At 37.9% G+C, this 22,491-nt stretch overlaps 1 protein-coding gene across 2 annotated transcripts in view; it reads right to left on the bottom strand.

Annotated features, from left to right (window-relative positions):
- Positions 1-22,491, bottom strand: part of cpne5b (copine Vb) — a gene marked incomplete at its 3' end in the record, with an annotated part of 164,198 nt that overhangs the window by 57,863 nt on the left and 83,844 nt on the right. For both annotated transcript variants that reach the window (XM_079396420.1, XM_079396421.1), the window contains exon 7: positions 1,740-1,803. In XM_079396420.1, coding sequence (XP_079252546.1) covers positions 1,740-1,803 — 64 coding nt within the window. The remainder of the gene's footprint in view (positions 1-1,739; positions 1,804-22,491) is intronic.

The following is a 22,491-nucleotide window of genomic DNA, read 5'->3' as shown; positions in this document are numbered from 1 at the left end:
AAATCCTTTTGAAATTGTAATGAAGGTGCTTCACAGGAGCATTGTCCAGTCACAGTCCTAACAAGAGCACAGTGCGCATGATGTGGAACGCTTTAGTATCACAAACGCTTTACAATGAACCCACAGCCACATCGCTAGACATTTCCCCCTGAAATGCACGTTACAATAGCGGTGAGATACACTTTTTATTGTTAACATTATGCTATAGTGTCTAAAGTCACAAGATGCTCCGGGTGTGTGTGCACGGTGTGTGTGTGTGTGTGTTCACGGTGTGTGTGTGTTCACTGCTGTGTGTGTGCACGTTGGATGGGTTAAATGCAGAGCTCGGATTCCGAGTATGGGTCATCATACTTGGCAGTATGTCACTTCACTCACTCAAGATGAGGTGAATTTATTACTGCAAAACAGGGATTCCTGAGATTTAGATTAATATTTCAATAATTAAACAATGCATTCATGCGTTCAAACAAAGGGAGAAACTGGGTCATGGGGAGCACATGGGGACAGAAAACACAACAAAACAGGTCCAGGGGTGTGACACTAATAAGATTACCGTTGTGAATCAGGCTAAGGTTAGGAGATAGTTTTGAACACTGGCTAGTTATGTACTTGCTCATAAATTGATTTCATATCATTTTTATCCAAAAAAAGTTACGGACACCAGCTTTAACATAAACCAACAATTAAAATACTTTTTGAAATAAAGCTCCTAACGCCAAGGCACTCAAAAATATAATGAACAAATAAAAATCCTTTAATCTCACATGGCTTTCCATTAAAAACAACAAGTGCACCGATGCATTGTGGCTAACAAGCCTTCATCAGGGTGTCAAACTACAAACACACTCAGAGTCCATTTTTACTTTTTGAAATACTACTTAAATCAAAATGGACCTGAGCTAACATCAACTAACAATGAACAGTTGTATTTTTATTAACCAATTTTAATAAAGAAAAAATATATACTGTAACAAATGCATTGATCACTTTTGTTTAATATTAGTATTAACTAACGTTAACTAATGGGACCTTATTGTAAACTGCTATCAAAAACTGCTTAATAAAACCAACTTCCATGAAGTTCACTGTGACTTCTGAGAAGTAAAATTTTACTTTTAACTGTGTAAAACTCTTTGCGTTAATGTACACTGTAATGCCATTTATTTACTGCATACAAAATGCTTTTACAGTATATTTTGACTGAAATGACCTTTTCCAATGAGGGTGATGTTCTAAACTGGCAGCCTCTGCCTTAATAAGGTCTCTGTTTATTACATATTGGACACTGATGATGTGGACTACATTCGACACAGCAGTTCCCTGCATCCATCTGCGCACGCCTCTTTGAGAGGATCCACTGCCCCCACACTGACCCGACGGCACAAAAAAAAAATTAAACAATCGATTGGCTTTTTTGTCTTGCAGTTTATCATGCTCTGTTGAGAAATGCTCACACTTCTCCATGACCTTTTAAATAAAGTAGTATTTTTCTATTTTAAAGATCCTCACGGTCAAGACAAGAGTCACTATTTTTTTGGTTTGCATGGATGAATTCATAAACTAGGAAGCTGTTTTCTATCTGCACAGCAGCACTCTGGGCTTTAATGAGACCGAGGGTTTTTAATTGAAGATCACAGAGTAAATTGCAGGCATCTGCTTAAAACTCTTTCTGCCTGTCCTTGAAAAGAGAAAACAATGAATGCAACACTATGTGTGTAAAGACACACTGACACACTCACCCTGCAGTTCCCCAGTTCTTCAGCAGATAAGATGATAGTGCCGCAGTTCTTTCCTGATATGCCCCTGAAATAGACAATAAAGATGACATTAAATTATCAGATGTTGAACTCATTGATTACTCAACAGCAGCAATTAAATAAATCCAAGTAAAACACCATAAGGAGGTCTAGGTCAATGAGAACTATTCGACATGCGTGGTTTTCTATGCTAGTTTCAGGCATAAGAATTCCCAGAGCTAGTGAATGAACATTCTGATGGTTTTAAACATGGTTAAAAAAAATAGCAAAACAAAATTAATTAGCAGTGAAGCACTTTTGTTAAAATATTATAAAAAGATAAAAACTTTTCTTCACAAACTCAAAGTCATGTGGTGCAACTAAAACAGAATAATAATAATAATAATTAATATATATATATATATATATATGTGTGTGTGTGTGTGTGTGTGTGTGTGTGTGTGTGGAAATGATATCAGAGAGTAAAGGTCAACAATTTTCATTATATTAAAATAATTTGATCTATTTGTGACAAGGTAGGGTTAGCTCATGATGTAAACTGTCATGTGGTGCAACTCCACAAAAAATAGAATAATATTTACAACACCATAATGCATGATATTTGTATTAAAATGTCTTTAAACATATTTTCAATGTAAACATTATTTTAGAAAATGTTTTATGCTATGCCACATCACGTTTTGTTTAGTTGAAAAACATATTTTAAACTATATATATAGTATGTATGTATGTATATGCATGTATTTTCAAAAGCATTTGAAACCACTTTGAATACAATTTTGGAACTAAAACATACATTTGAAGCAATTTAAAAATATATACATACATATTTTGGACATAATCATTTATCATTGGCCCAGGGAAGTATATGCAATCTCTTGTTATACCAATAAACCATTATAAGACTATTTCTCTTTACCAATAATGTCAGGATTGACAACATTTTCTGATATAATTGCTAGGCATGTGATATTTATGGGCACACATGTAAAATTTATGGCCTGTGGATAAATCTCACTCCAAGCAGCTGATGGCAGTTGGCAACTACAGAATGCAGAAGGGGGTTGTGGAATTGGGCTTTAAAAGACCCATCATCTGCACATCCCTGCATTCAGATTCTGGACACTTTCTCAGCCTCCCATTAACACAGAAAGCACAAACACAGTCCCTAAAATGCATAAACAGTTTCATTAGCACTGATGTTGCCCATATGGCTAAGTTCTCCTTCAGGATTCTTCATTTGCAATAGAGACAGATGCGTGCTGTCTGTGTTAGCGCTTTAGCCATGTGTTCACAACTGAAAACCATTTTGCTAGACATGTTTTTCTCTAGCTGAAAACCATAATGGCTCCACATGACTTCTGTCAGCAAACATCCTGCTCTGTAGGATAACATCTCCATAAAACAAAGTTACATCATCACCAGATGGACAGCTTGCTTTTTATCTCTAAACCTGTGGGTTGTGCCAGTGAAAGAAGAAAAAAATAATAATTCACCAAAACAACTGGTTTCTCAGAACACGTTTGACCAAGTTTGTTACAACAACATCACACTTGCGTTTGAGGTTGAGCGGATCTGATTTATTTCTACTTTCACACAACGCCACTGTGGAAAGACATATTGGGTGTATTACAGGTCAAATATTTCCCTGGATGAACCTGTGGTTAACCATAATGTTACCAGTCAAAAACCTTAACCACTGACTATGCCATACTACACAAATTTGCATGAACCTACAACCCCCATAATTTAACAATAATTTTATTTTTTTATTTTTTCTACAATAAAACTATTCTTTTTAAACAGCAGTCCTCTACATTACAGGATACAAACAGAAATAATGTCAGTAAATTCATTAAATCTATCTTATACGAGGAAGCATCTTTTAAATTATATAATTATCAGATTATATGATTCATTAAAAAAAAAAAAAGTGTTGTTTATCTGGCTCAGAAACAACAAAGACATCAACTAGGATGGCAGTATTACATTTGGTATAGCAGTTCACAAAAATGTATCCTTAACACTATAACTACACAGCATCCTAGTTTATAAGTAATTACAAAGCAGTATTTAACTACAGGTGCATCTCAATAAATTAGAATGTTGTGAAAAAGTTCATTTTTTCTTGTAAGTTATTTCAAAAAGTGAAACTTTCATATATTTTAGATTCATTGCATGTAAAGTAAAACATTTCAAAAGGTTTTTTTTTTTTTTTGATGATTAGAGCTTACAGCTGATGAAAGTCAAAAGTCAGTATCTCAAAATATTAGAATATTTACATTTGAGTTTCAATTAATGACCATCACTACAGTATAAATTCCGGTATCTGTTCTTTGAAACCACAATAATGGGGAACACTGCTGACTTGGCAATGATCCAGAAGACAAACATTGACGCCCTCCACAAAGAGGGTAAGTCACAGAGGGTCATTACTGAAAGGTGTGGCTGTTTACAGAGTGCTGTATCAAAGCATATTAAATGCAAAGTTGACTGGAGGGAAGAATTTGGGTAGGAAAAGGTGCACAAGCAACAGGGATGACCACAAGCTTGAGAATATTGTCAAGCAAAGCTGATTCAAACACTTGGGAGAGCTTCCCAAGGAGTGGACTGAAGCTGGAGTCAGTGCATCAAGAGTCACCACGCTCAGACGTCTTCAGGAAAAGGGCTACCAAGCCACTTCTGAAGTAGAGACAACGTCAGAAGCGTCTTACCTGGGCTGTGGAGAAAAAGAACTGGACTGTTGCTCAGTGGTCCAAAGTCCTCTTTTCAGATGAAAGTCAATTTTGCATTTCATTTGTAAATCAAGGTCCCAGAGTCTGGAGGAAGAGTGGAGAGGCACAGAATCCATGTTGCTTGAAGTCCAGTTTGAAGTTTCCACAGTCAGTGATGATTTGGGCTGGTATGTCATCTGCTGGTGTTGGTCCACTGTGTTTTCTGAAGTCCACAGTCAACGCAGCCATCTACCGGGAAATTTTAGAAGGAAGCATGAAATTTCATGCTTCCTTCTGCTGACAAGCTTTATGGAGATGCTGATTTCATTTTCCAGCAGGACTTGGCACCTGCCCACACTGCCAAAGCTACCAAAAGCTGGTTCAATGACCATGGTGTTACTGTGCTTGACTGCCCAGCAAACTCGCCTGACCTGAACCCCATAGAGAATCTACGGGGTATTGTCAAGAGGAAGACGAGAGACACCAGACCCAACATTGCAGATGACCTGAAGGCCACCATCAAAGCAACCTGGGCTTCCATTACACCTCAGCAGTGCCACAAACTGGTCATCTCCATGCCATGCATAATTGAGGCAGTAATTAAAACAAAAGGAGCCCCTACCAAGTATTGAGTACATATACAGTAAATGAACATTCTTTCCAGAAGGCCAACAATTCACTAAAAATGTTTTTTTTTATTGGTCTTATGAAGTATTCTAATTTGTTGAGATAGTGAATTGGTGTTTTTTTTTGTTAAACGTGAGCCTAAATCATCACAATTAAAAGAACCAAAGACTTAAACTACTTCAGTCTGTGTACATTTAATTTATTTAATACACGAGTTGAACAATTTGAGTTGAATTACTGAAATAAATGAACTTTTCCACAACATTCTAATTTATTGAGATGCACCTGTAAATATTGATTTCTTAAAAAAGGAGTAATGATTCAAATAATTCATTTTTGAACAAGTTCATGTTATTGAATCATCCATATGAACCGGCTCCATGGAGAAACAAATCATATTTCCCAACAGAATTTACACTGGACATCATGTGTTGACATAAGACAGTTCCAGAAGTATTAAAAAAACATACATTAAAATGTATTCATATCACCATGTATTGCACAGACCCATTATGTAAATTTAGTTGCATTTCATTTATATATATATATAGACTTTAATTATCAGTTGTAAATAGCATAATTCCATAATTTTTAGTTTAACAAGGATGAACACTCCAGAACATTCTCGTTCACCATTCCTGGCTGGTGGAATAATCTTCCCACCCCTATCCGGAACGCCGGATCCCTGGCAATCTTCAAGCAACAACTGTAAACTCATCTCTTTCGGAAGTACTTGACTTCATCCTAAACTCAAAAAAAAAAACCCTTTCCCTCTATCTTTCTCTCCGCTTACTAGCTTGTACTTATTTGAACAATGACTGAGACTTGGTGTTACGAGCACTTCCTCTGTCTGATTGCCTCTTCAAGATTAATCGCTTTTTGTATTCCCCAATTGTAAGTCGCTTTGGATAAAAGCGTCTGCCAAATGACTAAATGTAAATGTAAATGTGAACAATGTCTGCACTTATGAAAAAGCTGAAGAATAATGTGCTTTTTTTTTAGATGAAACTCTGAAATGTATCCCAACAACTTCAGTAACCTTCTGTGTCATGCTGTGTCAAGTGTGCAGACTGCATTGTGTTTTGTTATGGTTTTAAACTCTAGGCTTTACGAGTAAGAGAATGCCATTTCATCTGCTCTGTTTGGACTGAGATCCCACAGGTGCTGGCTCACACTCCAGTGTTTGCTAATTGGTTCATTTCTCTTCTTTACGTCCCCCTAGAACAACGGGAGTACTAATTTGTATTGTTGTATTATTACAAAAGGGGCCTTGTACAAAACAGCTACAAAAGGCTTGTCTAGAGAAACGAAAAGGACAGTCTTTCGTGTTGACACCCTCCAGTGAACTAAAGGTTGTATTTTTAATGTGAAAGGCTTTTTCTGTTGCCAAACTGAACACTCAAATCACAAACGGCTGAAAGTATCACCATTACTACTCTCCACTGAACTAACCGTTTGACTGAGACAGTATTACTGACAAAACATCTACAATGTGGTAGTTTTCTCATTTTTTGAACCAAAAAGATCCATTGGAAATCCCCTAAAAAAAAGTGAAAATACATAAGATACATAAATATACAAAACCATTTGGCAACGCTTTACAATAAGCTGTCATTTGTTATCATTAGTTAATGTATTAACTCACATGAACACACAATGACCGATACATTTATTTCACTATTTATTCATCTTTGAGATTTTAATAATTAGTAATTAGTAAATGCTGAAATTAACATTAACTAAGATTAATAAATGCTGTGGAAGTACTGTTAATTCTTAGTTCATGTTAACTAATGTTAACTAATAAACCTTATTGTAAAGTGTTACCAGAATTATGTATATTAATATCATACACATTATATATTTTAATCATTATATATACAATTCAAATATATGACGTTAAAATATAATTATTTAATTGAAATTGATTTCTATATACTCTAAATATTTTAATTTTATTACTCTGTTATTTCTATATACTAAATATTATTTCTATATTCTATATACTCTGTATGCACATAATCTTTTTTATTTTTTGCAGGTATGTGTGTTGTCAAGACAATGACCACACACCTTGTTTTCTGCTTGATGTGTGTGTGTGTGTGTGTGTGTGTGTGTGTTTATTTATTTATTATTCCAAAATGATTCAGGTGGAACCAATTCGAGGTCCAGATTTGGGCCGTGATCCATTATTTGAGATTCCAAAACAGGTTGATGCTTACCGAACACAGTAAATCAATATATAAAACTAAAAAACAGCTCTTAGGGTAAAGCGGTTTAATTAACGTGTGTTTGAAATGCCGAAAACATCTTGCAAAAGCCAAGAAGCCAATCTGTGCAGCAGTGTGGTTCTGAATGCTGATATTTTTCCATAATTATGCCATCCAGAGTCTAAAGAAGGGATGAGCAGGCAATATATATGAGCCAGTTTAACGTGTGTTTGCCTATTTAAAGCTTTGCAAATATATAACGAAGCCACATTAAAGTTTCATTCCTTTATCCAAGGTTTATGTGGTGTAAACTTTAACTGGCATTGATACAGTTCACGACGAATGACAAATGATTTCAGGATACATGGCACAAGACTGGGAGCCCTTCTGTCTGTGAAGTTAGTTTTCAACAATCTGCTCATATTAATAAGTCATGCTAGAGGTGTCTTTGGTTGCTTCATTTAACCCAAAGGGCATTACAAATTTGGTTTGGCTTTAGCTCTGCAGTATCTGTCTGCATTTACACCTACACCCTGATCATCCCCAGTAGCTCCTGGATTATTTTTTTTTTTTTTTTTTGAGATCTAGATTTGTTTCTGCTCATGAGTATAAATCTACCATTACTTCAGGGTGTGTTACTTATTAGTAACCTGCCAGCTGAGTACATGTACATTAATAAAATACATCATTCATTGCAAAGTCACCATGTGGCTTTGCACATAAAGCTCCGGAGACCCAGAAGGGCTGAGATGCTTTGTGCACCCCAGCCATATTAAAATCTGAGCTTGACTTATATATTCACTAAGCTCCACTCTGGGACATGGACCGAGTTCTAATCAAACGCTTGTGGACTTCTATACTTCCTCGAAACCCCAGAGCGTTCACTCACTGTTTGGATCATGACTCCCTGCTTTAATGCTTTTGTTCTCTACTGCAACCAGAGCTCATAATTACAAACCCAACAGAGAGAAAACTAACAAAAGGAGAACTGTAATAATGAAGGCTGCACTTTACATATTCATCTCATATTTGCCTTGGGAATTGGGGAGATTTGTGTGGGGGTGTGAGCACTGAAAATTTCTTCAGGCGGTGCACAAAGAGATTATTTGAGATTCCCGTTGTTATCGACGCTTTTCATCAGCTTTTTATCTGGATATACATATGGTGTAATGTAGAATATGGCAGTTGATGGTGTAGTGAAGACAATAAGCTAGGCACACTCCTGTCTTGACTGATAATAATTACCAGCAGGAAAAAAGTATGAAAGCGGCAGAAAGATACTGCCTAAGCTTCAAGTAAATAGTGAAAAACAACTGGGTCAGTGGCTAAAACTGTAAACATGGCATGGTTGTTGGTACCAAACGGCTGGTCTGAGTATCTCAGAAACTGATGATCTACTGGGATTTTCACACACAACCATCTCTAGGCTTTCAAAATATCCAGTAAGTGGCAGTTCTATGAACAAAATGCCTTGTTGAGGTCAGAGGAGAATGGCCAGACTGGTTCAAGCTGATGTAAGGCAGCAGTAACTCAAATAACCACTCGTTACAACTGAAGTTTGCAGAAGAGCATCTCTGAACACACAACATGTTGAACCTTGAAGCAGATGAGATACAGCAGCAAAAGAGCACACCGTGTGCCAATCCTGTCAGCTAAGAACTGAGGCTACAGTTTGCACAGTTTCACCAAAATTGGATAATAGAGGATTGGAAAAGGTTTCCTGGTCTGAAGTCTTGAATTCTGCTGTGACATTCAGATGGTAGGGTCTGAATTTGGCATACTTACTGGGGTACCTATTTAAAAGGGTTTTCTTCTCAGTTTCATTTTTAAATGTTTCATTTATTTATTTTTCCTTCATTATTATATCAGGACAGCTATACCACACGGACGTTTTTTACTTTATGTCTGAAAAAAATAGCAAAATTAACTAAAAAATAAGAAGCATGTTCATTATAGAAGATGTGTCTTCTAATAATTATATCAAAGTGATTTCTGGTAGCCAATGTTGACATTTGAAATCACCAAAACAAACACACCCCTACCCTAAAAGGGTCTCGTCCATTTTTTGATAGCTCCGCCCCACACATACATACGGCAACGATTAGTTCTGTGAAACAAAGCATAACCAATGTTACTCACCTATCGAGAAGCAACAAAGCAACCTCGGCGCCCAATCGCAGGCCTTCCCACTCCACAGCTGATCCGATATTTACACAGGTCCTTCTTCTTGCCTTATCGTAACTGTGTCTACACTGGAAGCAAGCGGCACAGCGCGGCGCAACAAAATACTATAGAACTCACTATAATCAGTGATGCTCTCTACACTGGATGCTGCACCGCGACACGACAAATCCCTGATAGTAAGCTGCTGCTGCTTTCTATTTATGACATATTGACACAAATTTCAAATGATTTTCAATGCAGTGCGGTGTAGGCATGGTGTAAGCCTTCTTTTGTTCCGCAGACATTTTCCTCTTTTGTTTTTTTGTCGTCACTCGGCTCGGCTAATGTCCATCATGTGCACTGATGAACACTTTCTCCTCCACATCATCACGCCCCTTACTGCTGATTGGCTACAAGTTTGTTTTGGAACTGGCCCAACTAAGCGTTTTTGAAAAAATGCATACCCCCACCTTTAATTAAGTGCATTTTAATATATTTTTGTATACATTACTCAATTCAGGAGAAAAAAAAATAGCATTTTTGTCACTAACCCAACTGGCTGTTGTATAAAAGCTCTTCAGGCACTGCATTTTTCACTGCAGAAAGTCTTGAGCATTGTTGTACGAGCAGCTGTCTTCTCTTTGCCAGTTAGTACTTCACAGCAGCGACTACAGCCTCTCAAGGCATTAAAACATGCAATAAGTCACAGTAATGGGTTTCTAATGTTGTGCTGCGCCTGCTCTGTTGGCTAGCTTGCCACATAGCGAATAACGCCGAAGCCTACTTCTGCTGGCAGTTACGAGGTGAAGTTATCAGCTGTAATCTGATCTTTAACTTCTGCAGTCTTCAGGCTGAGGGCTTGACATCTTAGCAGACGGCACCCTGGTGGTTGTACATCTACACAGCAGGCCCGCATCCATCTGAAAGGCTCGAGAGCAGCTTTTTCAAACTCGCAGGAGTAGGTGAGGCATCATTCATGGAAACAGCAAAAGGAAACAGCAGAGGTCTAGAAACGGCTTTTATCAATTTATGGATTTAAAGATGAATGAATCTCTGTCGCTCTTGTGCACCTGTGCAAAGCAAGCATGTTTGTGTGGGTACAAACACAATGGACAACAGGGAAGTGGTTCACTGAGTGGTACTTCCCACACAAATAGTATCATTCAGATTATCGACCCATGAATCCAACTACAAACGCAGCCCAAAGCAATTAAGTCAGCATGACTTGTCGCTGCCATACCGAGAACATGACCTCTGCATTATTCTAGATACAATAGTTGCATGGAAGAGGGTGTGACAAAAGTAGCGAGACATACAATCAGGAGGGCAATCGGAAAAGGTGATTATCATGCACCATGTTCCTGAGGTCCAAAAGGAAACCTGTTTGTGAGCACCTAATTTCACGGGTATCTGCGTAATAATTTGCATCAATGTACACTCGCGCTGACATGATTGGATTAGCCAGTACATTTAATGAGATGTCTTGGCAGTGGCCGTAGAGTCAGCAGTCATTTGTATTGACGGCCATTGAGCAGTGACGACTGTCCCTCTTTTCAGAAGCATTAGCCCGGTAACACGCAGCATTCATAGCTGACTGCAAGGTTAAAAACTTGCGTAAGGCATTGCGTCTACACCTACTGACTAAAGTTCATTGTCACATTTATTTAAAGACTAAATGTGCTCAGTAAATGGTACAGTAAACATTCACATAGAGAGCTCATCGTGACTTACTAATGGGTTGCAGGTGTTTCCTTACTTTTTCTGTTATGTACCCCATCCACCTCACTCAAATAACAGCTAAAACCAGCCTAAGTTTGATTACTGGTCTACATTGGTCTTCTAGAACGGTCAAGCTAGTCTGTGGGCTGGTTTAAAAGTGTGCACTTTTTTGAGTAATGAAAAACCTAAACAAACCACCTAAGGACAGCAAACCAGCTTTGGCTGGTTAAAGCTATTTTTTGTTTTGCAGTAGTTGAACACAGCAGAATATCATTACCATTTAGATTTTTAAAATTGTCATTACAATAATTCACTTTCATACAAGAACAGTCGCAGTGATTTTTTAATATTGAAAAAACTTTTTCTGTGGTGTGAAAAAAATAAATAAAAAACTACATGAAGTTCATTAAATCTCTTAAAATATCAGATTATCAGAATTTTATGACTAGACAAGGTTAGTTTTAATTGTAAAATTTATTTTGGTGCAGCTCCCCCATAAATCACATTCAACCACATCTTGAACTAAACTCTAATGCCTCTAAGGCCAGTAAATTATTACTGGTGTGCATCTTCACAAAACAAAGGCACTGATATATTTTAAGATTAATCAGTGCACGTTTCTTTCAGTTGAAACAGCTCAGATTTACATTTTAGTCTGGGACTAGTTTTAAGCCTTGTCTGTGAAAACGGAGAGTTTAAAAACTGTTTCTCTTTTTTTAAAAAGTAATTTGTTAACACATTGCTATATAAGGACTTCAAAAGAAAAAAACTGTGAAGCTGTTTAAGCACCCCCTGGGTTACAAATACCACTGGTTGAGAATCACCAGTGTCACTTACGTGATTAATCTCCTAATGAAGCTCAAAAGAAAGAAGTTTACTTTTCCAATTAGCAGGGTGTGAGGAGCAGGTTTTTGTGCAGTCATCTATTATGGAGACAGCAGGTCTCAGAGCTGCAGTGGCATCGTTCAGACGCTGGGATTAATGAGTTGCTGTTGAATTAGGCTGCCGAGAAAATCTGCTAAAAACCTGTTCTCAAAAGAGCCAAAGGAAATTCCTTCACGGCTCAACAGGACATCCAACCCACGCTCTATTTACACACACACATAGGGGTGAGACTGCTCAGACGTTGAGGGGTATGTATCAGCAATGTTGGCACCCACCAAGAAGTTACTCTTATGTACATAGTCCCTTTCAAGGAGAGTCTGTTCACTCGGCGGCCATATTTGCAACGCATACGGAATCCTGAAATCTCAAAAACAGCTTGCTGAAGTCGCAATTAAATTGCATATTTCAAATCAGCAACAAAATCTGAAATGAACTGCCCCATGAATGTTGTTTCATATGCTCAAATAGTGTTAAAAAGCTTATTTTTCAGGCTAGACAAGCCAATGCGCATGCGCAGTTATATCGCGCTTATGACTGCGCATGCGCATTGGCTGGTCTAGCCTCAGGTTTCTATGGGAACCGGAGCTTCTAACAGCCGCTGTAGTGATGGATTGACATTACCAATCAGCGATTGGCTCTTTCATTTAGAAGGCGGAACTATTCCGCCATATTACACAGTTTCTCCCATTCATAAGTATAGGAGTGAAAAGTCTTTGTATTTTCATAGTCTTTGATATGAATAAATCCCTAAAACTGTTTTTGCTGAAGACGTGACAAAGGTTAATGCCGGGGTTAAAATTGTACCTTTGAAAGATGGCTTTTTGTGTGCGTTGTACACTCAATGACTACTTTCATTTGCAGAGTGGTTTGAAGTGGAAGTCACAATTAGTGATATGTCATATGCGTTCTTTTGAATGAATCTTTTAAGTGAATGACTCGCTCTCGTTTACTTTCATACACTGACTAATTTTTCTTTCTATTTTGAAGCGTCACTTCTAGTATGAGTCAATAGTATCCGAATGTGGGCTGTGAAGGAGCATTTCATTGGGCTGGACTTACTGAAGGAATATGCCCAGCGTTGACGAATCAGTTTATCAAGCATTTCACATTCACAAAGTTCTGCTGATGATTGTCAATACTGCAAATGCTCTGACGATGAGAAGTAAAAATATTCAAGTACTCCAGAGTGCAATCTGGACGATTGCCCCCATTTCCATTGGTTTATAACACAGCAAACCTTATTGGTGTAGACCCGAGCATGCGTATTCCTTTGTGTACGATTTTGTAATTGATCTGGCCATATTACAGAAATATTATGTGCTAACTCTAGAATCATAGGCCTATCTTGATTATTATCTTGATTATATAGTCAGATGAAGTCACTGTTTACAACTCTTGATGACAGCACCTCCGGGTACTTCAGGCTGAATAGCGCTTCATTCATATTTCCTTGAGGATCAGCACTAAATTGGGATTTTATACGCAAATGATGATAATTTACTGTATTTTAGGGATGGACAAACACAAACATAAGCGGCTGATTTTACATTTTAAAGCACAACCGTTTGTTGTTGTTGTTTAAAGAGAGGAGTTATAGCCTATGTTGCTCAATGCGTCACAAACTTCTAGGTTATAAAGAGCTAATAAAATGTTTTCATGGCAAGCTCAATGTTTCCTTGTTTATATCTTAATAAAATATTTGTGTCTATTGATTCTGCTACAGTTTTTAAAGGTTCCTATAGTAAATAAGTGTCCGTGACATCAGATATTAAAAATCCATTTATGTATCCACACCCTCATTGTGTGTGCGTGTTCTAATCTGTGTACGGGATTCATTTAGATTCAGTTATTAACACTCGATCATTGTAGCCATATAGACTTGCATAGCCATCGAATATTAAATCAAAATGCTCATGGCCTTTTTGAACCTTTTCAGTCAGGATTTTGTTCATCACATAGCACTGAAACTGCTCTTCTTTGTGTGGTTAATGACATTCTTCTGTCCTTGGACTCTGGGTTAATAAACATGTTGATTCTTCTCGATCTAAGCGCTGCATTTGACACAGTCTGCCGTGAAATACTCATCTCTCGTCTCTCTGATATCGGTATCACTGGCTCAGCTCTTTCCTTGCTCATTTCCTACATTAGCGATAGAAAATATTATATCACCATACAGGGGTATAAATCTGCCACTGCTCCAGTTTCACAGGGTGTTCCTCAAGGTTCAGTTCTTGGCCCACTTCTGTTTATCATTTGCAGTACATATATCCACTTGGTGACATCATACGCAAGCATGGACTTCAATTTCATTGCTATGCTGATTACATTCAAATTTACCTATCCACCAGCTCTGATAGGTTATCACTGCCTGGCTCACTTACTGCATGCATCAGGGATATCAAGTATTGGTTGTCCTTGAATTTCCTTAAGCTAAATAATAACAAAACTGAACTTTTGATGATTGGCTCTGCTGCCACAGTCAAAAGGATGGACCTGTCCTTTGAAATTGACGGGGTTCATGTTAAGCCTTATTCATCTGTCCGTAATCTTGGTGTCTTATTTGATTAATCTCTATCTTTTGCCTCTCACATTTCTTCTGTTGTTAAAACCTCTTTTTTCCATCTTCGTAATATTGCATGTCTTCGATCTTCTCTGACTCCAGCTGATGCTGAAATCTTAGTTCATGCATTAATCACATCACGTCTGGATTATTGTAATGCTCTATTTCTTGGTCTGCCTAAAAAACTTATTGCAAGGTTAAAGTATGTTCAATACTCAGCAGCACGACTTCTTACCTCCACCAGGCATTCTGCTCATATTACTCCTCTACTGCATGATCTTCACTGGCTACCTGTGGCATCTCGTATACATTTTAAGATATTACTTCTCACATTTAAGGCATTAAACGGTCTTGCACCTCCATATCTGTCTGACCTACTGTACTCCTACTCTCCACTCCGGTCCCTCAGATCATCTGAGCTTGGTTTTTTGTCTATTCCTCGTTATCGGCTGTCCACTGTAGATGGTAGGTCATTCAGTGTCAACGCTCCGAAATTATGGAATTCACTACCCCTTACACTTCGGAACTTATCTTCTTTGTCTACCTTCAAGACTCAGCTAAAAACGTATCTGTTTAATTTGCATTTTGGATAATGTGGCTTTATTTTGCTTATATGTTTGTATTGTCTTTTGGGTATGTACATGTTTTGTATAGCTCTATGTAAAGTGACCTTGAGCAATGGAAAGGCACTATATAAATAAAACTTCTTCTTCTTCTTCTTCGAATATTAAATCACTCAGAGCTGTAAATCTGTGCAATAGGTACGTGAGCACTTTTAATTAGTAAAAGAGACCTCCTCTGTGATTAATATTTTTTTTATTTATTAAAGACTAGAATAAATAGCCTACTAAAAATCTAAAATCAATATAATACAGTGATTCCTGGTTCTTTTTAAAGGATTGAGCCACAAAACCAGTAATTTAATTTGTGTATATATATATATAAAAGTATAAATAAAAATGTTGCAGAGAAAATATATGAACATTAATATGCTTAAATACGCACTAAAGCACATTAATAATAATATTTGCTGTAGGTCAGATTTAATAACAGTTGTTTTAGTAAACAAAAACATTTAAAATAAGCCTATATGCAAAAAAATTTATTTGGTATTATTGTCTTATTTGTCACCACAGTTGTTCTTTAAAATAAAACCATTTGCGGGTTTGTCCTATGTCTTACTGAACTACAGTGAATTATCGTCATATCTAAATTTTTGCTAATCCACCGATCCTAAAATAAAGAATATGGCTACATATAAATATACATTATACAAAACAGCTAAATCTCAAACAGTGGATCAGTTTTATCAACATCGCCCAGCTAAAACTGCCCATTGTTAAAGTATGTCTGTTTCGTGTAATGTGAAAAGTGCAATAATGTCTGACTTCATTTAAGGTGCTATAGCATAGGTAGGACTATATCATGGCCACAAATTAAGAATTTGTTCCCCAGACTTAATTCGTGAGCCATGCATATTAGCTCTGTTCTGTCCGAAGTACTCGGAGATGCCGCCACCAAGCGTTTGATAGGAACTTAATCCTAACTAATTAGTCATAAGTTTAAAAAAAACACATATGCTAATTGATTCTCACTGAAATCGCTGTTGTTAGCACTTAATATTTCTGTACTACAGCCAAACAGCATAGATCATTCATAAAAACGTATATAAAAGAATGCTCATGCGCAAACATCTACACACCAATAAGCTCTGCTATATTATAAACCAATGAAATTGGGGATGGGCGGAGCGACACGTGTCGCCCCACCTTAATGTGTCGCCCGGCCCCATCATGCAGAGTGCACTCTGGGGCTACTCAAAATATTGGACATGCAAATAATGCAATTATATTTGTTTGTCGGTGTTCTCTCTGTAAAGAAATATCATTTTTAATGGTGAATCATGTTATAAACTTTTTATTTTGTACCCAATTCTGTGTAGGAGTGTCTATAGTGTGATATCAAAACAATTTCAGGATTCTTTGATGTATAGAAAATTCAAAGGTATAACATTTATTTAAAATAAACTATTTAGTTAATTTATAATTTCATATACATATATGTAAAAAATACATAGTTTAAAATCAAACTTCTAAGTGTAATGGAAAATGCATAAAAAAATTGACTTTGACAAACCACGTTGTGTGGCTGATGTTGCAAACTCCTTTTCACCTCTGCACACATAAAAAATGGAAATAGACTTGTTTCCTCTTAATACAGCAACAGCCTCAGTGAATTCTCCATAAAAGCTTTACTAAACATCAATGAATTCTCCTGTGAGTCACGCTGAATAATGCGAGCGATGGTTGGAGTGATTGGTTGGCTTGCTTTAAGTTCCTAAATATATGTTTAGGAGTTTAAAGTTTAAAAAATTACACACTTGGTTACATTTCGGTGAGTGTGTGATATAAACAGATAAAGTGGCATCAGTGCACAATATAAATATTTTGATGAAACTATTCTTGCAGCAACTCTCCCGTGGCAAGCTGACTCATTGGCACAGCTGTGGGAAAAACACTTTCATCTTCTGTGTTTCATCTTCCTTGATTATCCTTCCCTTTTTTTCCCAAAAAAAGGCTTGTGAATTCTCACCGCCAAAGGTTTAATATTTATCCACACAATGTACAATAACAGTGAGATATTATTAGTGGAAGATTTGTTTTTTATTCTCATATTTAAATATTTGCAGCTCTCAGAGCTCTTTTTTGTAGTTGAAGATGGAAGATGAATGTTATGTTTTAGAGCAGATGAACATGTTCTACATCTAAAATTAGCATCACATATTTACAGTTCTTGAGATTTAATCACTTCGCTTCTGTATATTAGAAAGATGACTGCCATATGGATAGAGAAAAAATAATCAAATAATAGTCTTCCTGAGAGCCTTCTGTTGTGAGATTTAGCTGACAAACTATTAGATATGAGCTGCATTGTAGGGTAAAGCATAGAAAATATCACATCAAACTGCTACTACTTCAGGCAAAGTCTCAAAGTTGCCACTAAACAGGGTTGCGTTTCCAAAAAGCATCGTAAGCTTAAGTTGATCGTAGCTCCACTGGTTTCAATGGGTCTACGATGTACTTAAGTTTACGATGCTTTTGGGAAACGCAGCCCAGGACTGTTTTTGTGACATGTCTGTATTTTCCCCTGTGACCTAGTTTTTCCGATTCTGTTTAATTAGTCATTGTGTTCACCTGTCGAGCTCTCGTTAGCTTCCCTATATTAGTTCCTGTCCTTTGAGTTTGAGTTTGTCGGTTATTATTTCATATCTACGTGTTTGTGCAGATTGACTCCTGAGACTCCATGTATCTTCTTCTTGGATTGTATATTAAAAGACTGATTAATTCCTATTCTCCTTCGTCGTGCGCCTTACTCAGCGCACTGCACGTAACAGAATAACTGACCAAAACAGAAAAATATAGCAACGTGTTTCCCCTCGTTTTATTTCCCTTTTTTGTCAGTTTTTGTTTTTAGTTATGTGTGATCCTGCTGTTCTCGTCCTCCTGCTGGAGCAGGGGGACCGCTCTCTCGAGGACCACACCGAGGATTTCGTGTTCCTGGCGAATTACACGCGCTACCCGGACAGCTGCCTCTGCTCGTTTTATCAAGCTGGACTGAACACCTCCACACGAGCGCAGTTGTCCGGGGACGGTCTTTGAGAGAGCCTCGCCGCATTCATCGAGTGGGTGCTGGTGTCCTGCAAATCGAAACTCACCGTGGACATCGTGGATAATGACATCAGCCCCACTCGGGACCCAGAGCCCAGTCATCTACCACACCGCAGCGCGGAGCTGCCCGAGCCCACCGCAGACGGAGAGCCAGAGCCAGAGCCTGCCGCGGTCATTGCGCCATCGCCATCAGGAGTCTGACCAGGTGCAAGAGCCGACAGTACAAGCGACGGTGTATACAGCTGTGGAGATCGCGGGGGCTACGGAAAGCCCCACCCACGGCACCACCGCTGGGGGTGAGCATAAACTGGACCTGGGAGACCTCATAGACTTCCACTCGGATACACTCGTCCTTCAGCTATCTCCTGAATTGTATGCCTGGGAATATATCCCACCCAACCTCCCTCTCCCACCTCCTCTCATAGACCGGTTCCCCTTGTCAACACCATCTTCGCTGGATTTTGTCAGCCTCTCTGCTCACCCTCAGCTCACCATCTGTGGCGTGGGCTCGCCGCTGATCTGCCGATCTCCAGGTCCGTTGGCGTTGAGTCTGGAGGATCCCTCGACTCCGCCTTCAGCCTCCGAGACCCAGACTCTGCCTCGGTCCTGCAACCCAGCGGCTCCACCATGGCTTCCAACTCCCTCGTCTCCACCAGAGCCCGTTAGTCCACCAGCTCCACCAGGCTTCCTCATCCCTCCGGCTCCGCCTTGGCCCTCCGAATCCTTGGCTTCACCCCAGCTCTTCGGCTCGCTGTCACCGCCTCAGGCTCCACCACCACCTGCTCAGCCGCCGTTGGTCGGCCCCATGGAGTCGGCGGTCACTCCTCCACCATGGCTCCTCCCTCCGTCGGCTCCTCCGTGGGTCACCATCGTGACTGTGGCCTGGGTCTTCATCTGGCTCCTCCTGCTTCTGGTTTCCCCATGGTTCCTCCCACCCTCCACTCCTCCATGGACTTTAATTTTGTTCTATTTTTGGTTTGTCCTCTCTCCTGCTCCACTTCCTCCTCCAGAGCCCCCACCCTCCCTCCTCAGTTGGATTGTTACGGCGCAAGGACTCACCTTTCCGGGAGGGGGCAAACTGTGACATGTCTGTATTTTCCCTTGTGACCTAGTTTTTCCCATTCTGTTTAATTAGTCATTGTGTTCACCTGTCGAGCCCTCGTTAGCTTCCCTATATTAGTTCCTGTCCTTTGAGTTTGAGTTTGTCGGTTAGTATTTCATGTCTACGTGTTTGTGCAGATTGACTCCTGAGACTCCATGTATCTTCTTCTTGGATTGTATATTAAAAGACTGATTAATTCCTATTCTCCTTTGTTGTGCACCTTACTCAGCACCGCACGTAACAGTTTTCACTAGAAAAACTTTTTAGGATGTCACATTTTAGAGAGAGAGGGAGAGAGAGAGAAATTTGTGCTTTTCTTCCGAAAATTTAACATTTGGAGTAAAATGTCTACAAAACAATATGCTTTAAACTGACACCGTTTAATGACAAAAAAAGAGTGTCAATTATAGAGAAAAGGAAAACTCTTGGTAACACTTTATAACTTTTATTAAAAAATCATTAAATATTATATAATGTGTAACAGATCATTAGTTAATATATATATATATATATATATATATTCACATAGCCAGAAATATGATTTAATGTAATGTTTACTAATCAATAGCAACTTAGTAAACATTACCTAATGATTAACAGATCATTATTTCATGTAAATTAAACTCTACAAATGTCACTCAACTTTGTGGTCATGCACTTTTTGACGTTCCAATAGTTTTGAACACTGGCTGGTTATCTACTTGCTCAAATATTGATTTCGGATCATTTTTAACCAAAAAAACTTACGGACTGCAGCTTTAAGTTGGTAACACTTTACAATACAGTAGCATTAATTCATGCACAGATAATCATTGGTTAATATTTAACTAATTTAGAACTAAACCATTTATTAATAATTACTGCATCAGCAACAAATGAACATTCTATATGATTCATAGATTAAGTAATCAATACATTGTAATTGGTTAAATGTGTCATAATGTATTACTGTATTCCCTAAATAACATAGTATATTAACTAATAGTGTGAATTCATGTGCTACCACAATTACCACAATGGGTCGACGCCATGCATTTCAACTTCCAGTTGTCTGCTTTAATTAATTATTAGCTAAAGATTTGCAACAATATCATTATGTTATGACTTTACTTGTTGAGGCACATGACTAACTAACTAATTCAAAATCCATAACCACAATGACATATTACCTAACAATTAGTTAATAGTTATGTGGCTCAACAAGTAAAGTCATAACATAATGATACATTTGCAAATCATTAGCTAATGATTAATTAAAGCAGACAACTGGAAGTTATAGTACATAGCTTTGACCACTGAGGTATCTAACATATGAATTTACATCATTAGTTAATATAATGTTATTAGGGAACTAATACATTATGACACATTTAACTAATAACAATTTATTTATTATGAATCCTATAGAATGTTCATTAGTTGCTGATGCAGTAATCATTAAAAAAAATGTTTTGTTTCTTCATGAGTTAACTTGTGATTATCTGTGCATTAGTTAAGCATGAATTAATGCATATTTGTGCACCCATATTGTAAAGTGTTACCGTTAATTTTATCTAAATGCTTGTTAAAGCCATAACACACATTGTAATTTGGGTGCAAAACATGTTTTTACTGCCTCAATATTAGTATCCTAATGTATATCATTAAACAGGATATTCCTTAATCGTACATCAACAGGAAAAAAAAAAACAAATTCAAGACATTACTTTATTTAGCATTTATCAAAACAATGTAATATAAACAGATTGAACCATGTTCGCTTTCAGTTATGAAATGGACTCCGCACTGTTGTCCCCATACTACCAAACCTGTCCCTAACCTTAACCTCACTGTATCACATCTGTTCAAATCATTTGTAGATTTTAAAGAATTGCATGATCATATGCAGTAAAAGTTTAATTACATTTATAAGCATTTTAATTTACATGAAATAATTATCTGTTCATCATTAGGTAATGTTTAATAAGTTTATTAGTAAACATTAAAGACCAGCATGCCCATGAGCGCACAAATGGGTGCAAATGCATTTGCTATTTAAACAACGTGGCGCAGGATGTGAAAATAATAACTGCGTCGGGCTGAAACTAGCAAAAAGTACTTGCGTCGCGCCTGGTGCCGCATTGCGCCGCGTATATGAAAGGGCCCATACTCTTTGTAGTCAGGTTGGTTTAATTTGGTTTGTACAGTATTATTCAATGGAAGATTACATTTAATGACTCAAAGAAACGCCATGCAGTTTAACCATCAAGTAAAAATGTATACTTTTGTTACACACACACACACACACACACACACACACAAACACAAACTTGTACATGTGTATTTTCAATCTGTTTTAAAACTATATCATTATCATCATATGGTAAATATTAAGAATTTCTCATTTAAAGTTTTTATTTTATTCTATTTATTTATTTATTTACTTTTTGTAGGGCATAATATCCAAAATATCAGGGGGGTACAACTACATGCCACCCTTTATGCCCTCTAAACATATCTAAATGATTTTTAATGACAAATTAAAATCGTCATACTGATCATAGAAGAGGTGTTTTCAAACATAATAGTATCACGCCTTTAACCCAGTGGCTTCTGCAAATGCAAATACCATTGCTAAACAACCTTGGAGCTCATAGTAGGTCTCTCTTTTGCGAGATTTATACAGTCAATTTCTCTATGAAGAAAATGAACAAGTGGTTTTTTTTTTTGGTTTTTTTTATCTTTAGGATCCCCATTTTTGCATGTTTATTGAAGCTGTTCCCATTCAGTCACGTCAGATGACAGACGAAATTGGGATCTCGCCAGAGAGACCAATCCACTTCGAGTGTAACTAAACAAGACAATGGACATTGGCATGCGATCATTGCAGCAGGTGCACGGCATTAATTCATCCTTTCGCTTCGGAGCCGAGCGGTAGTGGTGAAGCTACTGCTCTCCCCTTCCAGAGAGTGTTCTGCGAACGAGTGCGGGCGTTACGGCGCGGCAGCGGTGGTCACGTCGGACGGGAGAGAAAGATCGTCTTCCTGCTGACAGCCACACTTGGAGTGTGCGGTGGCCAGCTCCCCTGCGTGCTTCAGCACTAAAAA

The sequence above is a fragment of the Barbus barbus genome (genome assembly GCF_936440315.1).
Source record: "Barbus barbus genome assembly, chromosome: 37".
NCBI classification, from domain to species: Eukaryota; Metazoa; Chordata; class Actinopteri; order Cypriniformes; family Cyprinidae; genus Barbus; species Barbus barbus.
Note: the sequence above shows the minus strand (reverse complement) of the source record. Positions and strands in the feature narration are given on the sequence as shown.